At 37.1% G+C, this 12,975-nt stretch overlaps 1 protein-coding gene across 3 annotated transcripts in view; it reads left to right on the top strand.

Moving 5' to 3' along the window:
• The window catches only part of nadsyn1 (NAD synthetase 1), a 13,299-nt gene extending 1,591 nt beyond the window's left edge, over nt 1–11,708 (top strand). Inside the window, exons 3-21 of one of the 3 annotated variants that reach the window (XM_067448347.1) lie at nt 257–373; nt 463–516; nt 612–701; nt 782–833; nt 958–1,046; nt 1,271–1,388; nt 2,645–2,776; nt 2,873–2,944; nt 3,015–3,139; nt 4,040–4,088; nt 4,239–4,341; nt 4,418–4,586; nt 5,522–5,657; nt 8,098–8,204; nt 8,285–8,416; nt 8,952–9,021; nt 10,359–10,487; nt 11,254–11,430; nt 11,539–11,708. In XM_067448347.1, coding sequence (XP_067304448.1) covers nt 257–373; nt 463–516; nt 612–701; nt 782–833; nt 958–1,046; nt 1,271–1,388; nt 2,645–2,776; nt 2,873–2,944; nt 3,015–3,139; nt 4,040–4,088; nt 4,239–4,341; nt 4,418–4,586; nt 5,522–5,657; nt 8,098–8,204; nt 8,285–8,416; nt 8,952–9,021; nt 10,359–10,487; nt 11,254–11,430; nt 11,539–11,556 — 1,939 coding nt within the window. In that variant the 3' untranslated portion in view covers nt 11,557–11,708. Of the gene's footprint in view, nt 1–256; nt 378–462; nt 517–611; nt 702–781; nt 834–957; nt 1,047–1,270; nt 1,389–2,644; nt 2,777–2,872; nt 2,945–3,014; nt 3,140–4,039; nt 4,089–4,238; nt 4,342–4,417; nt 4,587–5,521; nt 5,658–8,097; nt 8,205–8,284; nt 8,417–8,951; nt 9,022–10,358; nt 10,488–11,253; nt 11,453–11,538 lie in introns of all 3 variants that reach the window. The other 2 variants (XM_067448336.1, XM_067448358.1) reach the window with 2 other exon arrangements.
• The last annotated feature ends 1,267 nt before the right edge of the window (nt 11,709–12,975 follow it).

The following is a 12,975-nucleotide window of genomic DNA, read 5'->3' as shown; positions in this document are numbered from 1 at the left end:
GATAGATAGATAGATAGATAGATAGATAGATAGATAGATAGATAGATAGATAGAAAGTAAGTAAGTACAGATTTGTACTGTTAGGCACATAGTAATGTTTCCAAACCTTTGACTGGTAAACAACAAAAGCAAAATACTAAACTCCAACAGAAAATTATATACATATATATATTTAATAATAATATATATATATTTTTTTTTAAACTGGGTACACTACAACGTAAAACATGAACCTATGTGCCCTTTTCATCCTCAGTGGCTACGGCTGTGCGGATCACTTCTACGAGTCAGACACACTCCTGCACTGTTTCCAGGTCCTGAAGTCTCTCTTGGAATCACCTTTGACCCACGACATCCTCTGTGATGTGGGAATGTAGGTAAAACATCAGGAAAAGGTCCTTTATAAATCTGTTTTATTATGTCTAATGCATTAAACTTCACTGGTATGCGCTCTTTCCACAGGCCTGTCATGCATCACAATGTTCGATATAACTGCAGAGTCATTTTCTTGAACAAGTATGATTTTAGCTTTTTATTAATGCTTGTTGATCATATCATTATGAAAATACAATAATATGCAGCATTATGTCTAATGTTTTTGTACTTGACAGAAAGATACTGTTAATCCGTCCTAAAATGGTCTTGGCTAATTATGGCAATAACAGGGAGTTTCGATGGTTTTCACCTTGGAGTCGACCCAGGTATGTACTGCATATTCAATATTATATTAGTTCAATCGTTGCCCAGCAAAGTCAGTGATACATCTCAATGATATTTGCAGGCATGTTGAGGAGTACTTTTTACCCAGAATGATCCAAAATGTGACAGGGCAGGTGAAGTATGCTTCCTCATCACAAAACATTTCACGAACCGACAGATTGTATGATATATGCATGTGTATATTATAAACTTTATTAGGTGTAACTAAGTAATAATGTCAGCTGTCCTCATTGGTAGACCACAGTGCCATTTGGAGATGGGGTGCTGTCCACCAAGGACACCTGCATAGGGAGTGAGATTTGTGCTGAGCTGTGGAACCCCAGGAGGTATTCATCTGCAAATAATCATCTCATCAAAACTATATAAATGGCAAAGGATTATTCTTAATTGATTCTTATTAGGTTTCTCTGTAAATCCATTGCTAATCTCCTGCAGAGAACATTTAGACATGTGTTTTTTTAGTTAAATTGTTTTAATATGACATTAATATTTTATTGTCTCGTAATTGCTTTTGTATGCAAAATTGAACGTTCTTTTACCTCTTTCTCAGTCCACATGTTGACATGGGTTTAGATGGCATTGAGATTTTTACCAATTCTTCTGCAAGCTACCATGAGCTACGTAAGGCTGACCACAGGGTGAACTTGGTCAAATTTGCCACCACAAAGGTATATAGAGTTTATTTATACTGTAAATCCGGAGAGTGTTCACAGCGCTTCACTTTTTCCACATTTTGTTGTTACAGCCTTATTACAAAAATGGATTAAAATCATTATTTTCCTCAAAATTCTACAAACAATACCCCATAATGACAACCGAAAGAAGTTTGTTTGAAATCTGTTTTCACAGCCTTTGATTTGGAAAGGCACACACCTGTCTATATAAAGTCCTCACGGGGATGACCAAGAACCCGATGGTCACTCTGACAGAGCTCCAGCGTTTCTCTGAGGAGAGAGGACAACCTTCCAGAAGAACAACCATCTCTACAGCACTCCACCAATCAGGCCTGTCTCGTAGAGTGGCCAGATGGAAACAACTATGTATAAGGCACATAACAGCGTGCCTGAAGGACTCTCAGACCATGAGAAACAACATTTTCTGGTCTAACGAAAAAAAGATTGACCTCTTTGACCTGAATGGCAATGTCTGAAGTAAACCAGGCACCGCTCATCGCCTGGCCAATACCATCCGTACTGTGAAGCATGGTGGTGGCAGCATCATGCTGTGGGGATGTTTTTCAGCAGCAGGAACTGAGAGACGAGTCAGGATAGAGGGAAAGATGAATGCAGGAATGTATACATAGACATCCTTGATGAAAACCTGCTCCAGAGCACTCTGGACCTCAGACTGGGGGAAGATTGATCTTCCAACAGGACAATGACCAAAGATAACAAAGGAGTGGCTACGGGACCACTCTGTGAATGTCCTTAAGTGGGCCAGCCAGACCCCAGACTTGAACCTGATTGAACATCTCTGGAGAGATCTGAAAATGGCTGTGCACTGACGCTTCTCATCCATCCTGATGGAGCTTGAGAGATCCTGCAAAGAAGAATGGGAGAAACTGCCCAAATATAGATGTGCCAAGCTTGTAGCATAAAAGTCAAGAAGACTTCAGGCTGTAATTGGTGCCAAAGGTGCTTCAACAAAGTATTGAGCAAAGGCTGTGAATACGTCTGCACGTGAATTTCTTTTTTCTTTCTTTTTTTTTTTTAATTTGCAAAGATTTCAAACAAACTTCTTTCAGTTGCTATTATGGGGTATTATTTGTAGAATTGTGCGGAAAATAATGAATTTAGTCCAGTTTGGAATAAGGCTGTAACATAACAAAATACGGAAAAAGTGAAGCGCTGTGAATACTTTCTGGATGCACTGTTGAGAACATTTTTAGTTAATGTTTCACTAACATGTTCTGAATATGTTTCAGAGTGGAGGGATCTATATGTTTGCCAATCAGAAGGGCTGTGATGGAGACCGCCTGTACTACGATGGCTGCGCTATGATCGCCATCAATGGAGATATTGTTGCCAGAGGAGCGCAGTTCTCTCTCGAGGATGTAGTAAGTGACTGAATACTGAAACTCACCCAAGTGGCTGTGATTAACATGCTAAACATTTCAGTCTGATCAATCAGATGCGTTTCTTTTGCCTTGCAGGAGGTTGTCACAGCCACTCTTGATCTGGAAGATGTGCGCAGCTATCGAGGAGAGAGATGCCACCCACATATGGTGATAGACACTGAAAGACATTAGATTTTAATATAACTTACCTGCTTTAAATATTTCTTGTACCGCACAGGAATATGAGCACAAACCGTATCAGAGGATGAAAACGGACTTCTCTCTGTCTGACTGTGATGACCGGTGTCTGCCCACACACCAGCCTGTGGAGTGGACTTTCCACACCCCAGAAGAAGAGATCAGGTAACTTTTCACACAGAAAAATTGACTTCAGTAAATATACATAAACAGTGGAAACCAAAAATGAAGCCAAAATATCCCAGAAACAGTCGTTGCCGAGTATGTCACTTGGTGTCTGCGCAGTATTGATCATGCGGTGGACCCGTGGTATCAAGGTCCCGCCCGTATTCTCGCAAACACAGCTGTCAATCATGACATTATGCCCACATTTATAGCATCAAATAACTAGCTAAAACCAAACTTCTTGGAAAAGCAACAAATCTTAAACATACTTCTGCATGATAAGAACTAAATAAGAACGAATAAAGAACATCTTTGGAAATGTAATATTTGGGTAACACTTTATAGTAAGTATGTAATAACCTACTTACAAATCATTTGCAAACTATTAGTTTATAGTTAATTAATCGTTTATAAACTGTAGTAACTACATTACGGTGGGGTTTATGACCTATACTGCAGCCAGCCACCAGGGGGCGATATGTTTTGGCTTCACTTTTGAGTGTTTGCAGCACGATCGGGAGAAACAGATCTGTTTTGCTTCTCTCTATTGGAGATGTACATTAATAAACCCTCAAACAAAAAGAGTCCTCTAAAGCCAATTCTGACTCAAAGAGCAGCCAGTTTACACAGAATTGCTAAGTGATTTAAATTAAATAAGATGCTAAATGAAGTGTTCTGCTCCAGTGAGACTATTTTTTACTCTATTACTATAGAGGTTTAGAAGAGGAGTACCTTGTGACACAAATTTATTCCTGACTGTGTTTATCATATCTGTTTGGATATGAGGAGCTTTTAAAACACTATACAGTGCAAATATGTGTACTTTTTTGTGTTATAAAATGGTGCAGTGTTTATTAAATCAATTACATTATTAAATATATATTTTGGGTGTTATTTCAGTCTTGGCCCTGCCTGTTGGTTATGGGACTACTTAAGGAGGAGTGGACAGGTGCGTTTTTTTGTGTGTGCATGTTAATAGGAAAGTTTATGTTGGGATATTCTCTTTGTGCTTGTTTTGTGTGTATCTTCTTGTCTAGCTTTTGGCAATGCGTGTGAAGCTGTTTAGCCAATGAGGTTTGTATGTTTTTTTGGTTTTCAGGCTGGCTTCCTTCTTCCTCTCAGTGGTGGTGTGGACAGTTCATCTTCTGCCTGTATTGTGTACTCCATGTGTGTGCAAATCTGCCAAGCCGTCAAAGATGGCAGTAAGTCCAAAACTCACACAACAGCTCTTCAAAACATGTAATTTAGATGGTTAAACGCGTGCACCGCTCTTCTCAGATTCTCAGGTGCTGGATGATGTGCAGCGGGTGGTCAACGATTCGTCCTACAGGCCTGAGGACCCACGTGAGCTGTGTGGACGCCTCTTTACCACATGCTACATGGCTAGTGAAAACTCTTCTGAGGACACCCGCAACCGAGCCAAAGATCTCGCTGCTCAGATCGGCAGGTCGGTGGATGAAAACATTAGATTGATGCATTTGACCAGGGCTTGATGTGAACCTTTTGCTCACCAGCCACTGTGGCAAAATTACTAGCCCATCAGCATTTTCACTGGCTGCAATTTTACAAGGTGAGGCCTCCGTGGATCGGACTTGTTTGATCGACTGGATCGAGATCTGGGGAAGTCAATACCTCCGAATCATTGTTGTGCTGCTCAAACCATTGCTGAACCATTTTTGCTGTGTGGCATTATAGCCACACACACACACCCTGACATCCACGTGACAAAAAAAAATGGATTGCAGGACTCAAGGTTTCCCAGCAAAACACTGTCTCCGCTGGCTCGCCTTCTTCCCATAGTGCATCCTGGGGCCATGTGTTCCTCAGGTATGTGACACTCACGTACCCGGCCATCCACTTGATGTAAAAGAAGACACGATTCATCAGACCAGGCCACCTTCTTCCATTGCTCCGTGGTCCAGTTCTAATACTCACGTGCCACTGTTGGTGCTTTCGGCAGTAGACAGGGGTCAGCATGGGCACCCTGACTGGTCTGTGGCTGTGCAGCCCCATACGCAACAAACTGAGATGCTCTGTGTATTCTGACACCTTTCTATCAGAACCAGCATTAAATTCTTAAACAATTTGAGCTCCAGTACCAGCCTTCACGTGCATCAAATGAGCCTTGGCCACCTATGACCCTGTCACCGGTTCATCACTGTTCCTTTCTTTAAATAAAAATACAAAAAAAAGTATTTTCTGCTCATCAAGGTTGAATTTATTTGATCAAAAATACAGAAACACAGTATTATTTTGAAATATTATTACAGATAAAAAAAAAATCTATCTTTTTAAAAAGGTAACTTATATGATGATTTTTAACAGTACAGAACTTTATTATTGTGCGATTAAGAGGTTTATTTTGAACTGTTTTTCCCTCAGCAATCACCTAAATATCAACATTGACATGGCAGTGAAAGGCATTCTGGGAATCTTCTCTGTGGTCACAGGGAAGTGGCCCCAGTTCCGCGCTAATGGAGGAAGTGCCAGAGAGAACCTGGCTCTTCAGAACGTCCAGGTACAGCCCTCGTCATCGACAGACACTGATGCTGTCATTAAATGCATGATATTAGGAACTTGTTGCCTATTTTCTGCACCTCATATATAATATGAACATTATTTGGTAGATTATGATTTTGAATAAATTGAGAAGCACATTTTTGGGGGGTTAAAAATAGAGATCATGAGTCTCATATGATTATGAATAGATTATAATTAAATAAAAAATACCATGCAATTTACTAGGAATAAAATAATAATTCAATAATTAAAATAAAATATTAAAATATTAATAATAATAATTAAAATAATTCATTACATTTATATATCGCTTTTCTAGGCACTCAAAGCACTTTACATAGAAGGGGGAATCTCCTCAACCACCATATATATATATATATATATATATATATATATATATATATATATATATATATATATATATATATATATATATATATATATGTAATATTATGTATATGTAATATTGTGATATATTATTACAATTTAAAATAATTTGGTTTTCAATTTATTATTCTTTAAATGATCATTTATTTATGTGATGCAAAGCTGAATTTTCAGTATCATTCCTCCAGTCTTCAGTGTCACATGATCCTTCAGAAATAATTTTAATATGATGATTCATTTTTAAAGTTGGAAACAGTTCTGCTGCTTAATATTTTTTCATAACCTGTGATACTTTTTTATAATACTTTGATGAAACATTAAAAAGAAAAAAGAAGCAAATGTTTTAAAAATAGAAATATTTTGTAACAACTGGTCAGTAATTTGGGGTCAGTCAGTCATTTTTTTCTTTCTTTTTTTGAAATAAATCAATAGTTTTATTCAGCAAGGATGTGGTAAATTGATAAAAAAAAATACAGTAAAGGAAATTTATATTATTTGAAAATGTTTTTATTTTGAATAAATGCAGTTCTTTTGACCCTTTTATTCATCAAATATATTCAGCAGCAGAACTGTTTCCAACACTCATAATAAATCATCATATTAGGATGATTTCTGAAGGATCACTAAAGACTGGTGGAACGATCCTGAAAATTCAGCTTTGCATCATAAAAATAAATGATGATTTAAAGTATAATAAATTGAAAACCAAATATTTTAAATTGTAATAATATATCACAATATTAAAAAAAAAAATCTGTATTTTTGATCAAATAAATGCAGGCTTGATGAGCAGAAGAAACTTCTCTCAAAAACATTATAAATAGTAATGTGTCCAAACTTTTGGCCTGTACTGTATATATATTTTATTAATTCATTAATTTAAATTATTTAAAAAAAAATTTTTTTAAAAAAGATTGAATAAGACTTAATTTTTTTAATTACTGGATGAATCAGCGTTTTTGAACAAATCTCTTAAATTAATGATTCAGTGGCAAAAAAGAAGATGTACAGTCACTTGTCTCCGGCGACTGGTGTAACAATGTAACTGACAGAATCTTTTTTTAAGCGTCAGGTTACTTTCAAAAGGTGATTTCTGTTTTGAGAAACTCGCTACCTTAGACATCAGTGTTTAGATCCAAACTATAAACCCTTATCCCAGTATTTCTGTGATGACATACATTGTTGTAATGCAGAAAAGCAGATACAGTGTGGTTGAAAAGACTCTTTTTCTTTTGAATTGATATCATGGATTTTTGAATATTTATCGTGCAGCTCTACATTAGTCTCAGAAATAACCAAAAGCATACGAATACATTGGACAGCCACATTATGCAATAACATTCTGTGAATGTGCAGTAGTTGCTGGTGGCCATTTTGAAATAAAATAGATGTTTTGATCATTCGTTTTACTATGTAGCTTTTTATATATATATCCCCTGACATCACAAAAGCGCGGGCTTGAGAAAGCCTTTTCTATGAAAGTGATACTTTTGCTGACTTTTTCAATGTGCTGTTTGCTTGCATTGTAACACAACCACCACAATTTTCACAAAAAAAATATTGCAGTTAGTCACCCCAAGCGTCCAATGACCTATAAATTAGCTGAGGCTCACTATTTCTCACTATTCACTATTTAAAAGCATAAGTAACGCAGTTACATTTTTCCACGGTCTGATCAGGCATAATTTTGCCAGTCTAACACATTCAGACATAGATGATGCATCACAGCTCTGAAAGAAATGAAGAAAACGTTTGACTGATGAAGACTTATATCAGTGGCCTAGAAAATTATAAATACTTTTGAGTATTCGAGCATTTCAGCTCATTACCAATTTATTTAAATTGTGCTTTTCAAAATAAATAATTTTGTGGGAACGTGAATTTAAAAAATTTGCACGGATAAACCATTTATAAGAAATACTGCATTATTCAAAAAAATATATAAATTTTGATTTCATGGTGAGTTATCATTGATGATGAAATATCAATGATACATTCTTTTGTACCTGAAAGTGCATGATGCATGCATGTGTATGTGTACTTTAACACAGGCTCGTGTCAGGATGATTTTGGCCTACCTCTTTGCCCAGCTCTGTCTGTGGGCTCAGGGAAAACCTGGCGGTCTACTAGTTCTTGGTTCAGCAAATGTGGATGAGAGGTGTGAATTGTTTTCTTTTGGTATCCCACTATCAATAATAATGGAGATCACTTAAAAGAAAGTATTCTCTTACTTTTCAGTTTGACTGGATACTTCACAAAGTATGACTGCTCCAGTGCCGATATCAATCCCATCGGAGGTGTTAGTAAGACGGACCTGAAGTGCTTCCTGCAGTACTGTGTAAAACACTTCCAGCTCACTGCCCTCATAAGGTGTGTAATCTTCCCTTTTGTCATACATTTGCTCATATAACACTGATTATCTCTTCATCACGGCACCTGTTAGTGAATGGGATATATTAGGCAGCAAGTGAACATTTTTTTCCTCAAATTTGATGTGTTAGAAGCAGGAAAAATGGGCAAGCGTGAGGATTTTAGCGAGTTTGACAAGGGCCAAATTGTTACGGCTAGACGACTGGGTCAGAGCATCTCCAAAACTACAGCTCTTGTGGGCTGTTCCCGGTCTGCAGTGGTCAGTATCTATCAAAAGTGCTCCAAGGAAGGAACAGTGGAGAACCGGCCACAGGGTCATAGGCGGCCAAGGCTCAGATATGCATGTGAAGACAAGCTACTGGAGCTCAAATTGGTCAAGAAGTTAATGCTGGTTCTGATAGAAAGGTTTCAGAATACACAGTGCGTCGCAGTTTGTTGCGTATGGGGTTTCCCCTGATTCTGCTAAAACGTCAGGTTGCAGCACATTGAGAGTCAGAAAAGGCAGCATGCTCACTTGTGCCCATCTTCTGTGCAGCATTTTAGATGCTCCACCAACAGCAGAGCTTGAGCCGCTGACTGATGGGAAGGTGGTCCAGACTGATGAGGTACACGTCGTCACCTCATTCTCTAATACAGTTATCAAGAAATGTCACCGAACATTTGCACAGACAGATCGCATGTGTTTTTAAACATTAAAATGTAGCATGTTATGGGGAAAATATATTCTACACCATATATTTACATATATTTTTTAATAAATATTCTCAGTATGTTTATAACAAGGTTTACACACCAGAGCCATGATGTTCTGGATGGCGCAAATGTGCTTTGTGTTACATGCATGAATTAAATTATGAAGAATGTTGGGTTGGAGATGCTTTTGTGTGTTTTTTTATGCTTATATGGCTTCGGCAAGCAATTCTTTCAATGGCTTTCAAAAATGGTGGGGGGATGATGTATCATGATGCAAATGATGACTATGCATATTGGTCATATAGCAATTAAAATATTTTGTTTCATAAATACTTTTAATGAGTTTTAGTTCTGCTAATAAATATATGACTGATATTTAATATAATATTTAGCAAATGATCATATAAAAACTATTTTGCAGTTTTAGGTCAAATGAAAAAATATTTATGTAAATATATTATACTATAAACACAACATATAATATCTCAGTGAACAAATAAAAAAAAAAATGTAAATTTGTTTAATGTCTGATATCTTTGCAAAGTTACGGTACTTGTTCAAGGTGTGTTTACATGCTCTAATTGTCATCAATCCGAATGAATCCATTTTACATTTAATATTTAGAAAGTTTGTTTATATGAACCCTAACCATTTTTGTTTACATGTGCATTTATATATTTCAAACAAAAGGCCACTGCATGCGTTGTTTCAGAAACTGAGAAAAGCATTCACATAATTGTAATTTTTGCCTTGATGACACCTAAAGAAAAGCTGACAAATGTTTTAAATGTGTCAATTTTTTCTGAAATCCTCAACTGACCAGTGCGTAAGATGTAAATAAACATGTGCAAGTTCATAAGAAGTAAAACAATGTAAATTTATAAAAAGGCTCTGATAAACATGCAGCACGGCAAAGGTATTTCTGAATCCGGTTGAGTCTTATTCAAGCATGCATATGCTTAGTTTTTCTTATTGATAGGATTATTCCAGGTCTATATGACACTCCTTTTTATCCAGTTAAAACCAGAATCCAACAATCCAATAACTAACAGGCTATTTGCATGTAAACGGCTGTTTTAAAATGTGTGTTCTATGTGTGTGTGTTTTTTTGTGTTTTTTGTTCAATATGTCCTTGTTTTTAATAGAGCATGTTTTGCTGCAATGCTTTTCCCATCTCTGTGTGCATGCAGACAGATATTTTTACAGCACTGAGACCTTCCTCACGTGGCTCTGTGTCCCCCTCCCACAGGCCGATATGGGAATGACCTACTCAGAGCTGTCTGTGATTGGCCGACTCAGGAAGATCTCCAAGTGTGGCCCGTACAGCATGTTTTGCAAGCTCATTCACTCATGGAAAGAGACCTTCTCTCCCTCACAGGTCAAACCTGGCCTAAACATTACTGTACTCAAATTAAATGTACTTTTAAAAGCAGTAAATACTAATGTTTTACCAGTATTAGGGGTAATTAAAGGGTGAGTTCACCCCAAAATTAAAATTCTGTCATTTGCTTACCCTCATGCACTGCAAATAATGCTTTTCTTAGTTCTTAGTGCTCTAGTATTTTTGTCCTGTTTTAAGTCCAGATATCAAAAAATTCTTACATTAGAAGCATTTACTACATAAGCAAACATTTGTGTCTTGGTTTGGGAAAAATAACTCAAAATGAAGTGAGCTTTTGCTTAAAATAAGCAAAATAATCTGCCAATGGGGTAAGCGAAATAATCTTGTTTTCTTTTTAAATAAGATTATTTATTTTACCCCAATGACAGATTATTTATTTTATTTTAAGCAAAAGCTCACTTAATTTTGAGTTATTTTCACCCAAAACAAGACAAAAACATTTGCTTGTCTAGAAAATGCTTCTTAATGTATGAATTCTTAGATATATGTACCTACAACAAGACAAAAAGTAAGAAAAGCATTTTTGCAGTGTCATTCCAAAGTAATCTTCAGATTGCTTTTATGACGTCTTTACTGCCTTTCTGGGGCTTGAAGTGGTAATTGTGTAGCTGTCAATGAAGGGACAGAAATCTCTCGGATTTCATCAAAAAGATCTTAATTTGTGTTTCGAAGATGAGCGAAAAGTCTTCGGAACGAGGGTGAGTAATTGATGACGAATACCATTTTTTTGTTGATTTTGCAGGTGGCTACTAAAGTGAAACATTTCTTTAGGATGTACTCAATCAACAGACATAAGATGACGACAGTAACACCCTCTTATCATGCTGAAAACTACAGTCCAGATGACAACCGCTTTGACCTCCGTCCTTTCCTTTACAACACACTGTGGGCCTGGCAGTTCCGCTGCATCGACAATGAGGTCAGCAGTTCTGCAGAACAGTGTGAGCTCAATGGGCTGTAGTGTAGATCTGTGTCTGCATGTAGTGTTTCTGTTTGTATATAATACACTCTTTACTATGTTGAATAGGTGGCTATGATGGAGTGATATGGAGGGTACAAGTACCAACTGTAATCTATCGATCCTTGGCCCAAAGATTCATCTCGGACACTGATGTGATAGTGGACAGCTTCATTTCTTGGAATTATCGATATACTGTATGATAACAGTTTTTAAAAATAAAACATTACATGTGAAAATATTTACGTCAGGCCGTTAAATAATTCAGAAATAATGCACACACAAGGTGGTAATGCAATCACGACACAAAACCAGAGTTAATTATTCAGATTACAATACGGTTACCACACCTAAATTATGTTTTGTTCAGATAATGCATTTCAAGACATAAGTCAGGTTTTGTCTTTAAAGGGGTGGTTCTGTGTTTTTTTTTATGGGCTTGGTTGTTTATGGGGCGCAGTATAACATGTCTAAATATATATATTTTTTTAAGGCCGTATTTTTCTCATATTCTCCCTTTATTCCACACCGCTGTCTCCACTGTCCTTTGAACGGCTCGTTTGCTTCCTGCTTCTATGAAGCCCATCCCTCCAAAAAACACAATGGTCTTAGATTGGTTAGATGGCCAAATGTAGTGTCCTGTATTTTTATTGGCTGAAGTGTCAAACACAGGTTGTCCGGAAACGCCACGCCCCTCACCATTACAGGCAGAAGTCACATCTGCGGAGACTAGCAAGGGTTTATGATGTCACCAACCCAGGAAGAAGCTCGTTGTAGTCCAAACCAGCCGTTTTTGTAGTCAATAAACTGCCACAACTTTAAAAGACAATATCTTCGTTTGCACTGAACTTTCAGTGCTGTAACTTTGCAGATACTGTCTATGCTCAAGCAGCAACATTACACACTAACTAAAGTTAAAAAAGGGAAATCGCATGCAACCACCCCTTTAAAACGCTCTTGTGTGCAGGACTAACTTCTTACGTATCTCACCCCAAGCCTCCGTTGCTAATTCAGAAACGTTGCTAAACTATTTTACTGATAAAATCGCCAGAGCAGCGCTGACACCATGTTTCTGCCCGAGTGTGTTCAGAGACAGAGAGCATGTGTGTTTCATACATAATTAAGTATAATTTTGTGGGAAAACCATGGAAATAATTGCCGTTTTTATCCTATTGTTTGCTATATTTATTTGCTTGTTCAGTGTCTCTGTGGGTCTGGTTCTTTTGCTGTTGTCGCTGCAAGGACCTTTGAAATAACTCAAATCATTCAGTGAAGTGATATGGAACTGGTCAAGACCTGCTGGAACTACTTTAGCCGTGCGTTTCCCTGGAAATAATTGCACACCCTGTCAACCAATCAGATTCAAGCATTCAACAGCCCTATTGTATAAATATGCTTATATCACTCTTTATTGGCATCTACTGTATAATTGCAAAGAACGTTTAACATTCATGGAGCAAAAAAAGGTTCTTTTTAGATCATTAAAATGTTCTTCACACTAAGAAA

Source organism: Pseudorasbora parva, chromosome 1 (assembly GCF_024679245.1).
Source record: "Pseudorasbora parva isolate DD20220531a chromosome 1, ASM2467924v1, whole genome shotgun sequence".
Lineage (NCBI taxonomy): Eukaryota > Metazoa > Chordata > Actinopteri > Cypriniformes > Gobionidae > Pseudorasbora > Pseudorasbora parva.
The sequence above is the reverse complement of the archived record's forward strand: the minus strand, read 5'-3'. Positions and strand labels throughout refer to the sequence as shown.